Genomic DNA, 14,609 nt, shown 5'->3' with positions numbered 1-14,609 from the left:
ATGCTGGCAGAATTGTGCAACGTCGTTGTTCTGAGCCGCAATCGAGCAGCTTTTATGACCAGCTATGAAGCGCTCTTCTCGTGCCAGGGCCTGGAGTTATTGAAGTTTCAAAGGAGTTTTTGTCCACCCGAGATGGCAAGCGGAGAGCAGATTCAGGCCAGGGCACTGCGCTCAGCGCTTTGCGTGCATTACCTGCAGGGACATCCCCACAGGCCTTTCGGATGGGGTGGTGGTTATCACCGTTTGACAAAGAAGTAAACTGTGGCTGGGAGCAGTAAAACACCTTGCCCAGGAGTGTCAGCCGACCTGGGGGTGGCAGGGCTTGAACTCAGGCCGGCGCCCTCCGCAGTTCAGCCCCCTTCCCTCAATTGCCACCATCTGAGTGCAATTCGCTAGCTACTAGGGCACATGAATCCGTGCGGGTCTCTGCCGCACCTGTCTTGCGGGGCCCAGCTGGGTGTCCGCCAAAGCACCAGGAGCGCCGAGTTCCGCGGCAGCGCAGAACCAGGTGAAAGCCTCGGCCAGAGGCGCGCCGGGCCCGAGGAGGGTGGGGCTGCGAGCGCTCGCCCCGGCGGCCTTTGCGCCCCAGTGCCTGCCCGGCCTCCGGAGTCCCCCGGCTGGGGGTGGGCGGCGTCCGGCCAAGACCCAGTGTCCCCACCCCCGCGTCCAAGCCCCGCCCGCGCGGTGGCCCCTCCTCGGGAAGGTAAGCACCACCTTCTCGGGGAGCGGCCCGCAGAGCCAGTGGGCGGCGGGCGCCCCGCCCCCAGCGAGTAGGGACCCGGAGCCACTGCCGCGCCGCAGTCCGGGCTCCCCGCGCCGCCGCTCGCTCACCTGCGCTCCCGCCCGCCCCTCGGTGCGCGCCCGGCCCGCCAGCCGCCGCCGCCCGCACCCCGAGCGCCACCATGAACTCGCTCTTCAGGAAGAGAAACAAAGGCAAATACAGCCCCACTGTGCAGACCCGGAGGTGAGGAGGCGCCCACAGCTCCGCTGCGGGACGCTCTTGCGCCTGTGGGCGCACAGGACCGGGAAGACCTCCCGGGCAGTGTAGGAATGGGGGGTACGGGGGTCCAGGAACCGGGAACTGAACCCGGAGTGCGGGACTCTCGGGAACGCGGGACCGAGGCCACCCTGAAGCTGGGAAGCGCCGCCAGGTGGGAGGGGACTGGCTGGGGTCCCCGAGGGGGAGCATAACACAGGGGACTCCGGGAGCATTGCCTTGAGGGCCTAGGGCACGGGCAGCTGAGCTGGGGGTACTGGGCACCCCCGTGTCCCAGGGTCGCTCTTGCGCAGAGGGTCGCACAGGACCGGGAATAGTCACCTGGATGAGGGGGCGGAGTTTTTGGAGGACCGGGCACTCAAGGCGGGGTCGCTGCGAGCGACCCAGGAAGCTCCGTCCAGGGGGCGCCCTGAGGCAGGGAAACTGAGCTGGCGTCGGGGGGCGCTCTCCCGCGCCTCTGAGACCGCGCAAGTGTTCCTGGCGTCGGGGAGGCGAGGGATGGGTGTCCGGAGGGGGCGGGCCACCCGCCGCTGCACTTCCCGGCACCTGCCACCCTGCGCGCCAGAGCCGCGCCCGGAGGCCCTGGGGGGTGTGGGGTCGGGTCGAGGGGCACAGGGGGAGGCATCCCCTTACCTCCCCACCCTCTGGGTTCTGAGCGGAGGTTGGGCGGCTTCGGGGCCTCCTCTTCGAAGCTCGGTTTCGCAGGGGTGTGGCTCCCTGCCCCCACCCCAGCCCCGAAACTGGCGGCGTCTCTGAGCCGCGGGTTCCCAGGGAGGCCTGGGAGGGGAATGGCATGTCTTGATGTGTTTGCAGGGAGAAGCAGCCCACGTCCCTTTTGATAAGCCTAATGTGTTCACTTAATAACCGGTTTGGGGGAGCCTGGTGGAGATGCTGAGATTGACGGAGGGGGTGGGAATCCAGCCCCTGCCTTATATCCCCACTTCGGAAAATAGAGTGGGGGCTTTGGGCTAGCAAGGACCATTTTGCCAGCTTCTCGGACAAGAGGCTTCAGGCAGGTGAGGGGCCCGCACATTACATGGCTCTCCTGTCTGGGAGTTCTGCCCCCAAGCTGCTCTCATTGGGAGCCCCCACTGTGCCCTCAAGCAGCTCCTCACTTCTTCCCTAGGCAAGGAGAGGCCTCTGGGCCCAGGGCTCCCACCCAACCCCTGCAGTCCGGCCTAGGCCGACCAGTCGGACAGGTGCAGGCAGCGGGGCCCTAGCACGCTGGAGTGCGACACTCCATTCCTGGGCCTTCCAGCCCTTTCAGAAACCCCCCTGCCCTGTGATCCCACCCACCCGTATCTCCATTTGGGCTCTTTCAAGCTCAGAGGCATTACCCACCTTTAGAGATTTCCCCACCCCTCCCCTATCTTTCACAACCCCAGAGACTGGGCAGGGCCTGCACACCCCTCCTCCATGGCTGCGTCCAGCTGGCACTCAGACCCAACCAGAGGCCCGTCCAGTCCCTGTACTGTTCCCTGGGGCATTGCACAATTGGATGCTCCGTGCCAGCCGTGGAGAACCGTTCTGTCCTCTCCACCCCAGAGACTAGACCCATCCAGTCCTTCACACATGCAGACACCCACATACCAGTGGTGGGGCCAGGCCTCGCCCCACCCTCTGCCTCCTCCCAGCCTCCCTCCTTCCTGCAGCTCTCCATCCCTGAAGGCCCCAGCTTGGACCTAACAAAAGGTTCTAATGAACCCAGACAAGCTGGGAGGGGTGCGGGCTTTCCCAGAAGCATGAGGATGAAAGGCATCCCATCCTTTATAGCTGCAGGGACTGGGAGGGTCTGGGGTGGCAAAGATTTGGGGTCCTGCCACTCTCTGTATATCTGGCCCAAGGCAGCCACCGTCTGTCCTAGGCTGATAGACATTGGTCCCAGATCTCCATTTAGACGTCTCTTTCTCCAGGAAGCCCTCCTGATTCTCTCCCCAGTCTGGGGTGAAAGACCATTCCTTTGAGCCTTGCCACCCCAGCACAGAATGAGCACAGCCACAGCCCTGAGCAGATGTCAGATGCCTCCCCGGGTGGTCTCCAAGCCCAGTGCATCCCTCTGCCCCCTCCCCTTAGTGGGGACTAGTTCGCAGACTGGATTGTGGGGTGGAGGTAGCCCTGTACCCTGTCCTCTCAAACGCATCTCTTGAACATTGCCTGATGCCTAGCTAGCCCCATAGCAAGTGTCTTGGTGGGGGGGGTGGTTAAGAACACAGTGTTTTATTAGCTGGGCATGGGGGTGGGTGCCTGTAGTCCCAGCTACTCAGGAGGCTGAAGCAGGAGAATCACTTGAACCTGGGAGGCAGAGGTTGCAGTGAGCTGAGATTCTGCTACTGCACTCCAGCCTGGGTAAAAGAGTGAGACTCTGTCTCAAAAAGAAAAAAAAAAAAGCAAGAACACAGTGTTTGATGCTAGCTGGGCATGAGTTCAGGCCCCAGCTCTGGGTCTCTTAAGCTGTTTGATCTTGGGCAAGTCACTTAATGTCTCCGAGCCTCAGTTTCTTCATCTATGAGGTGGGGTGATAACAGCAACCCCCAGTTGGTGCGGCTGCTGGGTAGACCAAATGAGGGGATGCACATGATGGGTCCAGCCCATGACCTGGTTCAGAGCCAGTGCCCGGCAAATCATAGCAGCCAATACTAGGAAGCACACACTGCTATTAAGAGTCATGACGGGCTGGGCGCGGTAGCTCACGCCTGTAATCCCAGCACTCTGAGAGGCTAAGGCGGACGGGTCACTTGAGGTCAGGAGTTCAAGACCAGCCTGGCCAACATGGTGAAATCCCATCTCTACAAAAATAAATTTTAAAAATTAGCTGGGTGTGGTGGCGGAAACCTGTAATCCCAGCTACTGGGGAGGCTGAGGCAGGAGAATCACTTGAACCTGGGAGGCAGAGATTGCAGTGAGCCGAGATCACACCACTGCACTCCAGCCTGGGAGACAGAACGAGACTCCGTCTCAAAAAAAAAAAAAAAAAAGATTCATGACTGAGCCAAGCCCAGAGCTGACCAGGGAGCTGACTCAAGCAGACACGCACATGCACCCAGCGATCAGTGTTGGTAGGAACGCCTGATCGATATGGGAGAGGACCCATGTGGGTGACAGCTTAGAGAGAGCCACCCCGCCATTTCTCAGGCACATACTGTGAGCCCAGCAAGGCCATGGATGTTACATCTCATTCTGACAGCGGGCCTGCCATGCAGGTGGAAGTGTCCTGTTTCACAGAGGACTCACATTCACCTTGAGCTCACAGCTCACAAATGGCTGATGCTGGGAGTCCAGGGGGGCCTGGGGAAGCAAATGAGGCCTCCCCACTCGTACCTGGATCTGGCAGCATCTGTGCCTGAGGACTGCTCCAGGCCAGATGGTAGAGTCATTGGTGTTTGTGCTCACTGCCTCCACCCCCAGCAACCCCCTCTACCTCTCTTCTCTCTAGCTTTGCCCCTCCATCCCTTGCCCAGTTCTCTTGGAAGAAGGAATGAGACTGGATAAATTCGATTCAGGACAGAGCTGAGCTTACCTGGAGGAACAGCTGCTAATCATAGCATTTCAGGCATTGTCGGGGGGATCATGTGGGGAAAGGGTATTTTGGGGGAGAGACTCAGCTCCGTCCACACCCTTTAGGCAATACCCTAAGGGTGTGGTTGGGGGAGGCCCTGGGAGTAGGGGACCTGGGGGAGAAGCTGCTTTAGAGAGCTTCCAAAGCTCCTCGTCCGGGGAAGAGAACCCTGGCTTCCCAGCGTGCAGCTGCTCTCTGCTCCCGGCAGGTCTGTGCCGGTGTTACTGGCACCACCTTCCATCCTCCCAGCCTGCCTGCCCCGGCCTGTCTTGGGAGCGAATGGGGAAACGGCCTCTGGTCTTTGTTCTCCCGGCTTCTGATGGGTTACTGTGCTGCAGCCTCTGGAGCCCGGGAGGCCACCTGGTGCCCCTTTCTGCCTCCGGGTGGGACAAAGCTCTCTTCAGGTCCCAGCCCTGCCCTTCCCTACCCCAACCTATTTTTTTTAAGTGTTCTTTCTTTATTCTTTAGAGACAGGCTGTCACTGTATCACCCAGATTGGAGTGCAGTGGTGCGATCATAGCTCACTGTAGCCTTGAACTGCTGGGCTCAAGCAGTCCTCATGCCTCAGCCTCCCAAGTAGCTGGGACTACAGGTGTGCACACCACCATGCCCCGCTAATTTTTAATATTTGTAGAGATGGGGTCTCACTATATTGCCCACTGTGGTCCTGAACTCCTGGGCTCAAGTGAGCCTCTTGCGTTAGCCTCCCAAAGCACTGAGATTACAGCCATGAGCCACTGCACGCGGGCCCTTTCCCTTTAAATGGATCCCCACTTCTTCCTGCCTGCAGAGCCAGCAGCCCAGCAGGCCTCCAGTCCCTCTCCACTGTTCCTTCTTCCACTCCAGTGCTCCAGTCCCTTCTCCCCATGGCAGCCAGGGAGCTCCTTACGACATAAATCTGACCATACCTCCAGCTGCTTAACCCCTGCCCCAGACATCCCTTTGCTCTTAGGCCCTGGGAGCTGGCGCCCTGCACATCAACATGTGCCTGTCACCATCTTGTTTCCACACTGTGCCCGGCCACAAGGCCTTTCCCTCTGCCATTCCTGTTGCCCAGAATGCCCCTCCCACCCCTTTTCACTGCTTCTCTTCCACTTCCAGGTTTACCTTCTGTTCCTCAGGGAAGCCCTCCCCAACCTCTCTGCTGGGGTAGATCCACCTATTCTATGGACTCCCCTTCTCCTTGGTAGCTCTTATCTCAGCAGCTATGTGACTGTGGGGTAGCCACATGTGGCTGTGTGGCTGCCTTCCCCCAGAGACTGGTGTTACACATGTGCTGAATGAATGAATGAATGAATGAATGAGGGTAAGCCATGCGGGACTGCTAAGATTCTCCCCTTCCCTCAGCATTTCAAGAGAGCATACATTGCCCTGTGCTTCACACCCCAGGACCAGCAGAGCCCGGAGGTGGGGATGAATAGGGCGGGGGTTCCAGCTAGTGGAAAGGAGTGCGAGGCCCGAGCAGGCTGCCCCCTGCCCTGTCCCCATCCAGTCACCTCCTGCGTGCAGGACGGTGAGCAGAGAGTTGGCTGAGTCCGCAGCTGGCAGCAATGCGGAGTGATAGTGAGATAAAGGAGGGCCCTGACCCAGCCACACAGGCTTCTGCAGGAGAGGTCCTCCAAGCCGAACCCGGGGATCAGTTGGAGATGAGAGGATAAAGAGAGTGCAGTTGACAGAAAGAGACAGGGATGTGTGTATCCACGACCCGAAAAGGCATGACGGTGAGCAAGCAAAGCAAGTTGATGAAGGATGCAAAGATGATGCTTGCATATATACATTTTTAGAAACATACACAGAGCAATTCCACTTACTCTTCCTGAATGCAGATGTGTCTATGTATTGGAAGGCTTAGGGAACCAGGTGCAGTGGTTCACACTTGTCGCAGCGCTTTGGGAGGCCAAGGCGGGAGGATGACTTGAGGCCAGGAGTTCAAGATGAGCCTGGGCAACATAGTGAGACCCTATTTCTACCAAAAAAAAAAAAATTAGCTGGGCATGGTGGTGCATGCCTCTAGTCTTAGCTACTCAGGAGGCTGAGAGAGGAGGATCCCTGAGTCCAGGAATTCAAGACTGCAGTGAGCTGTGATTGTGCCACTGCACTCCAGCCTGGGCAACAGAGCAAGACCCTGTCTCTAAATAAATAAAATAAAACAGGTTTAGGAAGAATCAGTAAATCTAAAATTCTGCTACTCCTAAGGAGGGTGCTGAAAGGATAAAGAACAATAACATTTCACTTCCTTTTTAGAAAAATCTGCAGCAAAGATGGTACTGTGAAAACATCAAACAAACCCTGGTGGTGGGGACATGCGTGGCTGATTCTTTTCAGTACTTTTCTGTATGTCTGAGTAGATCACGAGTTTTCCAGTTTAGGTGAAGGATGGAGTAGAGAAGGCGAGCTGGCGTGGGGCACAGCTGGCGGGGGGCACAGCGTGGGAAGAGCCTGCAGGCAAGCCCTGAGTGCTGGGTCTCAGAGTCCAGTCCATAGCAAAGTAAAAGGTCTGGGAGAGGAAGAAGAGGGGCCTCAGGAAGCAAAGGGGGCCCAGTCCTTGAAGGCAAGCAGGCAGGTTCTGGATGGGGAGACAAAAATGGAGAGTCTCTGTGAGGAAGTGAGAGGGGAGGGGACCAGAACTGGGAAAGGTATGAACACAGAAAGGCCTTGAGGTTGGGTGCTAGCTTAAAACGATCACCCTAAATTACGATTATTACATTGTCTGAGATAAATTATACCCTCAGCTCTCTTTCCAAGTGAGGCTCAGAGAGTTTGAGTGACTTGCTCCAGGACTCTCGGCAGATCTTTTTTTTTTTTTTTTTTTTAGGTAGAGTTTCACTTTTGTTGCCCAGGCTGGAGTGAAGTGACACAATCTCAGCTCACTGCAACCTCCGCCTCCTGGGTTCAAGTGATTCTCCTGCCTCAGCCTCCCAAGTAGCTGGGATTACAGGCGCCCACCACCACGCCCGGCTATATTTTGTATTTTTAGTAGAGACGGGGTTTCGCCATGTTGGCCAGGCTGGTCTCAAACACCTGACCTCAGGTGATGCACCTGCCTCGGCCTCCTAAAGTGCTGGGATTACAGGCATGAGCCACTGCTCCCGGCCAAATAGAGTTTCTTATCTGGGATTGAAGCAGGGTTGAAGCCCTGTCTCTTCTTTGTGGTACAAACTTGGAATCCTTTCCCACCCTTCGATGGGAAACAAACCATCCCCATGGCGAAGGCAGAGAAGTTGAAACCCTAAAAGGTATCAGCCTGAAATCCTAGCCCAGGCAGTGGGGGCAGCAAAAAATTCTGCAAGTTCTATTTCTCCCACAGCCCTGCGGCCTTGCAGGCTCAGCCAGCAGCTCTGGTGTGTTTTATCTTACAAAGCATGACAGAAACCCTCTGCCTAGGAAAGGATGGGCGGGGCGGCCAGGACACCCTGCCAGCCCTCTCAAAGTGTCTGGGTAAGAACTGCTGAGATGGCCGGGCACAGTGGCCCATGCCTGTAATCCCAACACTCTGGGAGGCCTGAGGTCAGGTGTTGGAGACCAGCCTGGCCAACATGGTGAAACCCCATCCCTACTAAAAATACAAAATGTATTTTGTGTTTGAGCCCAAGAGTTGAAGGCTGCAGTGAGTGAAGTGCAGCAATGCACTTCAGCCTGAATAACAGAGCAAGACTCTGCCTCAAAAAATGAAAAAGGAGGCTGGTACCCTTTCTCCAGTGGTCCTGAACCCAGAGTGACATCCTAATGCCTTGGGGCACCAACGTTGGCTTGAGCCCTGTTTATCCCCCGAGTCCAGGAATTCAAAGCTGCAGTGAGCTATGAATCCTCCCACCTCAGCCTCCTGAGCAGCTAGGACTAGAGGCATGCACAACCATGCCCAGCTAATTTTATTTATTTATTTATTTTTGGTAGAAATAGGGTCTTGCTGTGTTGCCCTGTCTTTAAGACCTGCCTTGGTGTTACCTGAAGCAGCTTGAACTTCTGTATGTTTGTAAAAGGAGCCCAAAAGCACTCACCTGACACAGAACCCTAGGCCCCATCAGAGGCCTGGAGGCAGGGTGGCCTTCCCTGGGCAGAAACAGATTAGGCCTTAAAAACAGACCTGGAATTACTACACCAGCAACCCTCTCATCTTAGGATATATTTCCCCAGGATTAATAGCTGGGTGTGAGGACATTTACTGTCTAATTAGCACAGGAGTTTCTAGTAGTGAGAGAATCAGTCAATTGACCAATCAATCTGGTATTCATTGGGCACCTTCTGTGTACTGCTTTCTCACAGGGCTTCCTTCCTATAGAGATCTAGGATTCTTCCACATCTTGCTTTTTTTAAACCTTGCTGTGGTTCAGTTCCTTGTTCTCATCCCTGGCTGCACATTAGAATCATCTGAGGAGCTTTGAACAGCATGTCAGAGCCCTTTCCAAGACCAGTTAAGTCAAAATCTCCATGGACATGGGTCCAGACATCATTCTTTTGATGTGCAGCTGTTGGGAACCACATAGTTACATGGATTGCCTCGCTCCCTCTTGTCTTTGAGATATATGGACAGTGCTTTCTCTCTTCAGTATCAGTTGCCTGGTATGTCACTCTCCATTTCTTTATTCTCAACCTTCCTGTATCATTTAATTTCAAGTGTGTGTGTCTTATAAAATGGCATATAGCTTGGGGAATGTGTGTGTTTTGTTATCTCACCGGAGAGTCTTTTATCTTTTAATAGGCAAAATTAACTCATTTACATTTATTGTAATGACTAATGTGTTTGAACCTACTCCACCATAGTGCCCTATTTATCATGCTTTCCCTTTGTTTCCATTTGGCTCTTTTCCTGGTTTTTACTGGATTGAGTATATTTTCATCATTAAAGTTAGATTATAAGGCCTAAATGGAACACAGTGGATGAAAATACCCTGATGTAAGTGATCTAAAATCTTTGGGTTTTTTTTTTTGTTTTTTTTTTTTTGTTTTTTTTTTGTTTGTTTTTTTTTGAGACAGAGTCTTGCTCTGTTGCCCAGGCTGGAGTGCAGTGGCACAATCTCAGCTCACTGCAAGTTCCACCTCCCGGGTTCACGCCATTCTCCCGCCTCAGCCTCCCAAGTAGCTGGGACTACAGACGCCTGCCACCACGCCTGGCTATTTTTGTTTTTGTATTTATCATAGAGATGGGGTTTCACCATGTTAGCCAGGATGGTCTTGATCTCCTGACCTCGTGATCTGCCCGCCTCGGCCTCCCAAAGTGCTGGGATTACAGGCATGAGCCACCGCGCCTGGCCAAATCTTTGTAATTATACCCATTGGGGTGTTTTTCCTTAACCTACCAACTAGCTTACAAGCTTTTGAATAGTTGGGATTTACTCATCTTTTGGGAGAGGGCCTTCTGTTGTCCTTAATTCCAGGCCTTACATAGCTTGGGGCTCCATAAATAGGTGTGAAATTGAGCAGGTATTTTATAGCATGTGGACAATTCATATCTCTGGGGGCTTGTTAATGGTGAAGGGCCTGTTGCCAGGGCCTGTAAAGGGCAGAGAGATGACAAAGAGTTGGTGGGGTGGGGTCGAAAATTTATTTGGCAATTACTGAATATCTAGAAAGTGCCCAGCTGGGGCTGCAGCAGTTATAAGCATAGATCTTTTACTAACCTATTGACCCTGAGCAAGTGGCCTTCCTGAGGCTCAGTTTCCTCATCTGCAATGGAGCTATGATAGCACGTACCTCAACTAGTTGTTATAAGGATCAGAGATGAAACCTGCTTCCGGTGCTAGGGTAGGGTGTGGGTCAGGAAGGTGCTCACTCAATGGCAGTTGCTTCCGCCTGAAAGGTCTGTTTGGAGGGACAGGCTGGGAGTCCCTTGTGGGGACGTCTTAGGAGAATGACTCAGTCTCCGTTTACCATCACTAATCCTTACCTAACCAACCACTGGGATTAATTGTACTGATGAAAATGACAACAAACTGTAAATCAGTCTGCCTTCCCTGGGTGGTGAATGCCTGGTCCCATCATCCTGTCTCTCCGATGTCTCTTGTCCCTTTGTCTGTAAGGGGTGGGTGTGGATTGATATTGATGTCCCCTTTGTACTGAAAAGGTGGCTTTTTGAAGCCCATCTTCATGGGTTCAAATCTTGGCACCACCACTTCCCAGCTGTGTAAACTCGGACCAGTTTCTTAACTTCTGTGAGCCTCAGTTATCTTCACCTAGAACACAGAGACATAAGAGTTACCGAATTACATTAAAACATCTGCTCAGTTCAACACCTATTTATTGAGCCCAACCCTACGCAAGGTGTGGAATTAAGGGTTATAGAAGGGCCCCCAAAAAGGTGAGTAAGTTCTTTTTGTCCAAAAGTTTAATAGCCTAATAGGTAGGATTAAGAGCCCCAGTAACACTAAGGGTGGCTACTTCCTAGGGCTATGAGACGTCAATGGGTGATGCACAAAAGGACTGAGCGGTCGCTGGGTACCCAGTAGGTGCCCTCAGTGTTGTTACTATTCATCAGTTATTTCCTGAGTGTCCACGGTGGTTGCCTTTGTGTCAGAGCCAGGACAGATGTTTCAGGAGCCAGGCAGTGTTTAAAGAAGGTAGGGGCAGAGGGCTACTCGGCACCGGAGGTGCACCTCCCCCCAGCTGGCCCTCCAGGCAGGCGGGACGCCAGAAGAGGATGACCGTGGTGGCAGGAGGCCCAGCCCCTTCTCTGGGCTCTGGGACAGGTGAGGCTGGTTCCAGGGAGGGGTGTACCCTCCTGTGCGTTCCAGACATTCCAGCAGCAATGCAACCCCAATACACACCCACTGAGACAGAATTAACCCCCAGAGGAAGGAACTGCAGATGTGATCAAAGGCCAGTGGCCCTGGCCAGGCAGGGAGTGCTGAGCCTGCAGGGACCTGTGTCCACACATGGGAGGAGAGTGCAGGCTGGGCTGTGAGCCATCAGGGGACACAGCAGTTCTGGGCGACAGGGACAGCTGGGGCGGAGGTGATGGCAGGAACGTGGCCCCTCCGATGTTGCTAAAGTATGATCTGTTACCGGGGTGGCTGCTCTCGCAGCCTGGAGAAGGGGATGGCTGTGAGCAGGCCAGGTGCCTCCAGCTCAGCCCCGTGGCCTATGGACAGGGTTGCAGGGGCTCTGGGGACCTGGGGAAGGGTGTCTTGCTGCGGTCTTCGTGCCAGGGTCCTCCACACCCAGGCACCAGGCTCCACTGGGCACAGTGGGGAGCCCCAGGTTGTTTTGGAGTCAGGCAGCCAGGGAGGGACCCACAGAGGGGACCCTGTCCTGGGGCAGACATCTAATCAGTGAGTGTGGGCAGGAGGAGTCATGGGGTTCAAAGAGAATGAGCATTTATTAGGTGTCCCTGGGTACCAGGCACCGAGTGAGACTGGAAGATGCTCTGAGCGCCCATCAGCTTTCCTACAGCAGAACTGACAGGCTGTGGTCACTGCGGGCTTAGAGCAAAGCAGGTCCGGGTGCCCCAGAATTACCTAGAATCTCGCAGTCCTATTCAGTAATTACTGGCCCCGTGACATGGGCTGTGCACGTATGTCTGTGTGCCAGGGTGTGAAGACTTAGTATGAAAAAGAGAATGTAAAATATCCGTTAATAATGTTCTGTTGACCACCTGTCAAACTGATCATATTTTGGATATATTAGGTTAAATAAAATAGAAAAAAAAATTCGCTCATTTCTTCTTACTCTTTTCACGTGGCTACTAGAAAAATGTAAATTCTGTGTGGCTCAGGTTCGGTTTCTGTTGAACAGTGCTGGCCTTGCATACAAAGCAACTTAATACCTGAACTCCTGTGGGAATGTTTTCCAGCTGTTGAGTGTCTTTCTGCTCGTTCCGTGACAAGCAGGCATGATAACCCCATTTATGTTGAAGGAAATTAAGGCTGAGACAGGTGGAGTAATACATGCTGTTATTCCAAATAGCCAGCATAGTTCATTCAGTCTGATGGGCGCTACGGACATGGCAGTGAACAACAGACAAAGAGCCCTGCCCTGGCAGGGCCCCCACCAGTGACACGGAGGAAGAGGATGAAACCCAGTTATCCTAATCATGGTGCGGCCACACCCAAAGCGCTTTCATTTATAAGGGTTATCTCCTTGAATTATCTCAACCCTCTGCAGTGGGATCAATTCCTATCCCTGTCTCAGAGATGAGGAAACTGAGGCACAGAGAGACTAAGGAACCTGCCCGAGCCCACACCTAGGTTAGAGCCACAACACAGGCTACGTTCCCTGCCCTGGCCAGGCTGCCTCAGTTTCCTCCCCTGCAGGCAGGGTAGAAAGAATGGGCCAGTTGGTGCCATGTGACTTGAACAGGTACAGCTGAAGACATCAAGGGTGGCTCTTGAAGCCACCCCCACCCAGGGAGCCCTCTCCCAGGTCGCTGGTGGCTGGAAGGTTGCCATTCATGGTGTCCTTGGAGGGTCCGCGTCTCTCCTGGGGGCAGGAGGCCGGGAAGCATATCTCCCCAACTCTTAGGTCTTTGTATGATGCAACCAGATCATCCCATCATCCAAACTAAAACTTACCTGTGCTCCCAAATGCTCTCAGAAAAGAGAGTGGGTGGCTGTTGCATTGGGCCAGGTGAGAAGTGGTGACTTTGATCAAGGTGAGGCCAGAGGGGCAGATGGAGGAGGATGCGCAGGAGACGTGTTCCCAGGTAGAACCAGTGGAGGGAGAAGCAGGGACAGGTCTCAGGGATCTGTTGGCATAACCGGGTAGACAGGTCCTCCCCACCCTCCCCTTCTGCAGTTTCCCTTATGCGGACGGAAGAACGTTCTCAGAGCAGTGGGAACACCCTGTACCCTTCAAATCCCCAAACCTACTGACTCAGATCCTTAGCCCAAACCCAGGACAGCTGAAGTGGGCTGTGCGTTTGTCCCCCAGCTAGGCCCAGGGAGTGGGCATCTGGGACCCAGGATCTCCTGTCCTCCCGACACCTCATTACCCATATATGGGCACCAGCCTCTCCTCGCAGATGTTGGAGGAGATGGTTCCAAATTCTGAGGTTAGTTGCGAATTCCACGTGCCCCGGCAAGGCAACATTCACAGGGCGGAAGCAAAGCACGTCTGGGCTTGCACCAGGATCAGCGTGAAAAGTGTGGACGGCCGGGGGTCTGCTTTCATCTCCCAGGTGCTGGAGGATTCTAACTTCAGGCCTTGGCTTCTGGCTTTTTGTTTGTTTTTAGGGTTTTTTTGTTTTGTTTTGTTTTGTTTTGTTTTGTTTTGTTTTGAGATGGAGTCTTGCTCTGTCACCCAGGCTGGAGTGCAGTGGCACAATCTCGGCTCACTACAACCTCCGCCTCCCAGGTTCAAGCGATTCTCCTGTCTCAGTCTCTCCAGTAGCTAGGATTATAGGTGCCCACCACCATGCCTGGCTAATTTTTGTATTTTTAGTAGAGACAGGGTTTCACTATGTTGGCCAGGCTGGTCTGGAACTCCTGACCTCAGGTGATCTGCCCACCTCAGCCTCCCAAAGTGCTGGGATTACAGGCATGAGCCACCACGCCCAGCCGGCTTCTGGCTTTTATCAGCTCCTTAAAAGGAGCCTAAATCCCTGGATGGTGGACCCAGGTCAATGCAGAGCTGGGCTCCTCAGAGGCAGCACCCCATATCTGTTCTCTTAGTCACCGCCACCACAGCCCTGAGGCATGCATACTGTGATGACTCTGATTTTACAGCTGGGGAAACTGAGGCTCAGAAAGGCTAAGTAATTTACAGTTTATTAAGAGCAGAGGCAGGATTTGACCCCGGGCTGTCTGGCTTTGGTCTGGGTGCTTAACCACTGGGCCACACTGCCCTTCCAGCTGAAAGAAAGTGCCAGTGGCACCTGCACAAAATTAAAGCAGGAAGAGAGACCCACGAGGTGGAGAGCGAGGGTCCCCCGAGACACCTGTGTTATCTTTCTCTGCCCACGTGGAGCATTGGTGGTGTGTCAAGGCCAGGGTGCTACCTCTGTCCCAGCTCCTCTCATGGGCATCCCTGCTGGCCCTCTGAGGACTGTGTGCTGTCCTGGTGGCCAGGACAGCACACAGCCCTAGGTTCGAGTCCCAGCTCCCCACTTTGCAGCTGGGCTTACTG

General features: G+C 54.3%; 1 protein-coding gene across 1 annotated transcript in view; it reads left to right on the top strand.

Moving 5' to 3' along the window:
- Positions 1–797: 797 nt before the first annotated feature.
- PPL (periplakin) overlaps positions 798–14,609 on the top strand; it is a 53,076-nt gene continuing 39,264 nt past the window's right edge. Inside the window, exon 1 of the mRNA XM_016929355.4 lies at positions 798–964. Coding sequence (XP_016784844.2) covers positions 903–964 — 62 coding nt within the window. The 5' untranslated portion in view covers positions 798–902. The remainder of the gene's footprint in view (positions 965–14,609) is intronic.

The sequence above is a fragment of the Pan troglodytes genome, chromosome 18 (assembly GCF_028858775.2).
Source record: "Pan troglodytes isolate AG18354 chromosome 18, NHGRI_mPanTro3-v2.0_pri, whole genome shotgun sequence".
In the NCBI taxonomy this organism is placed as follows: Eukaryota; Metazoa; Chordata; class Mammalia; order Primates; family Hominidae; genus Pan; species Pan troglodytes.
Note: the sequence above shows the minus strand (reverse complement) of the source record. Positions and strands in the feature narration are given on the sequence as shown.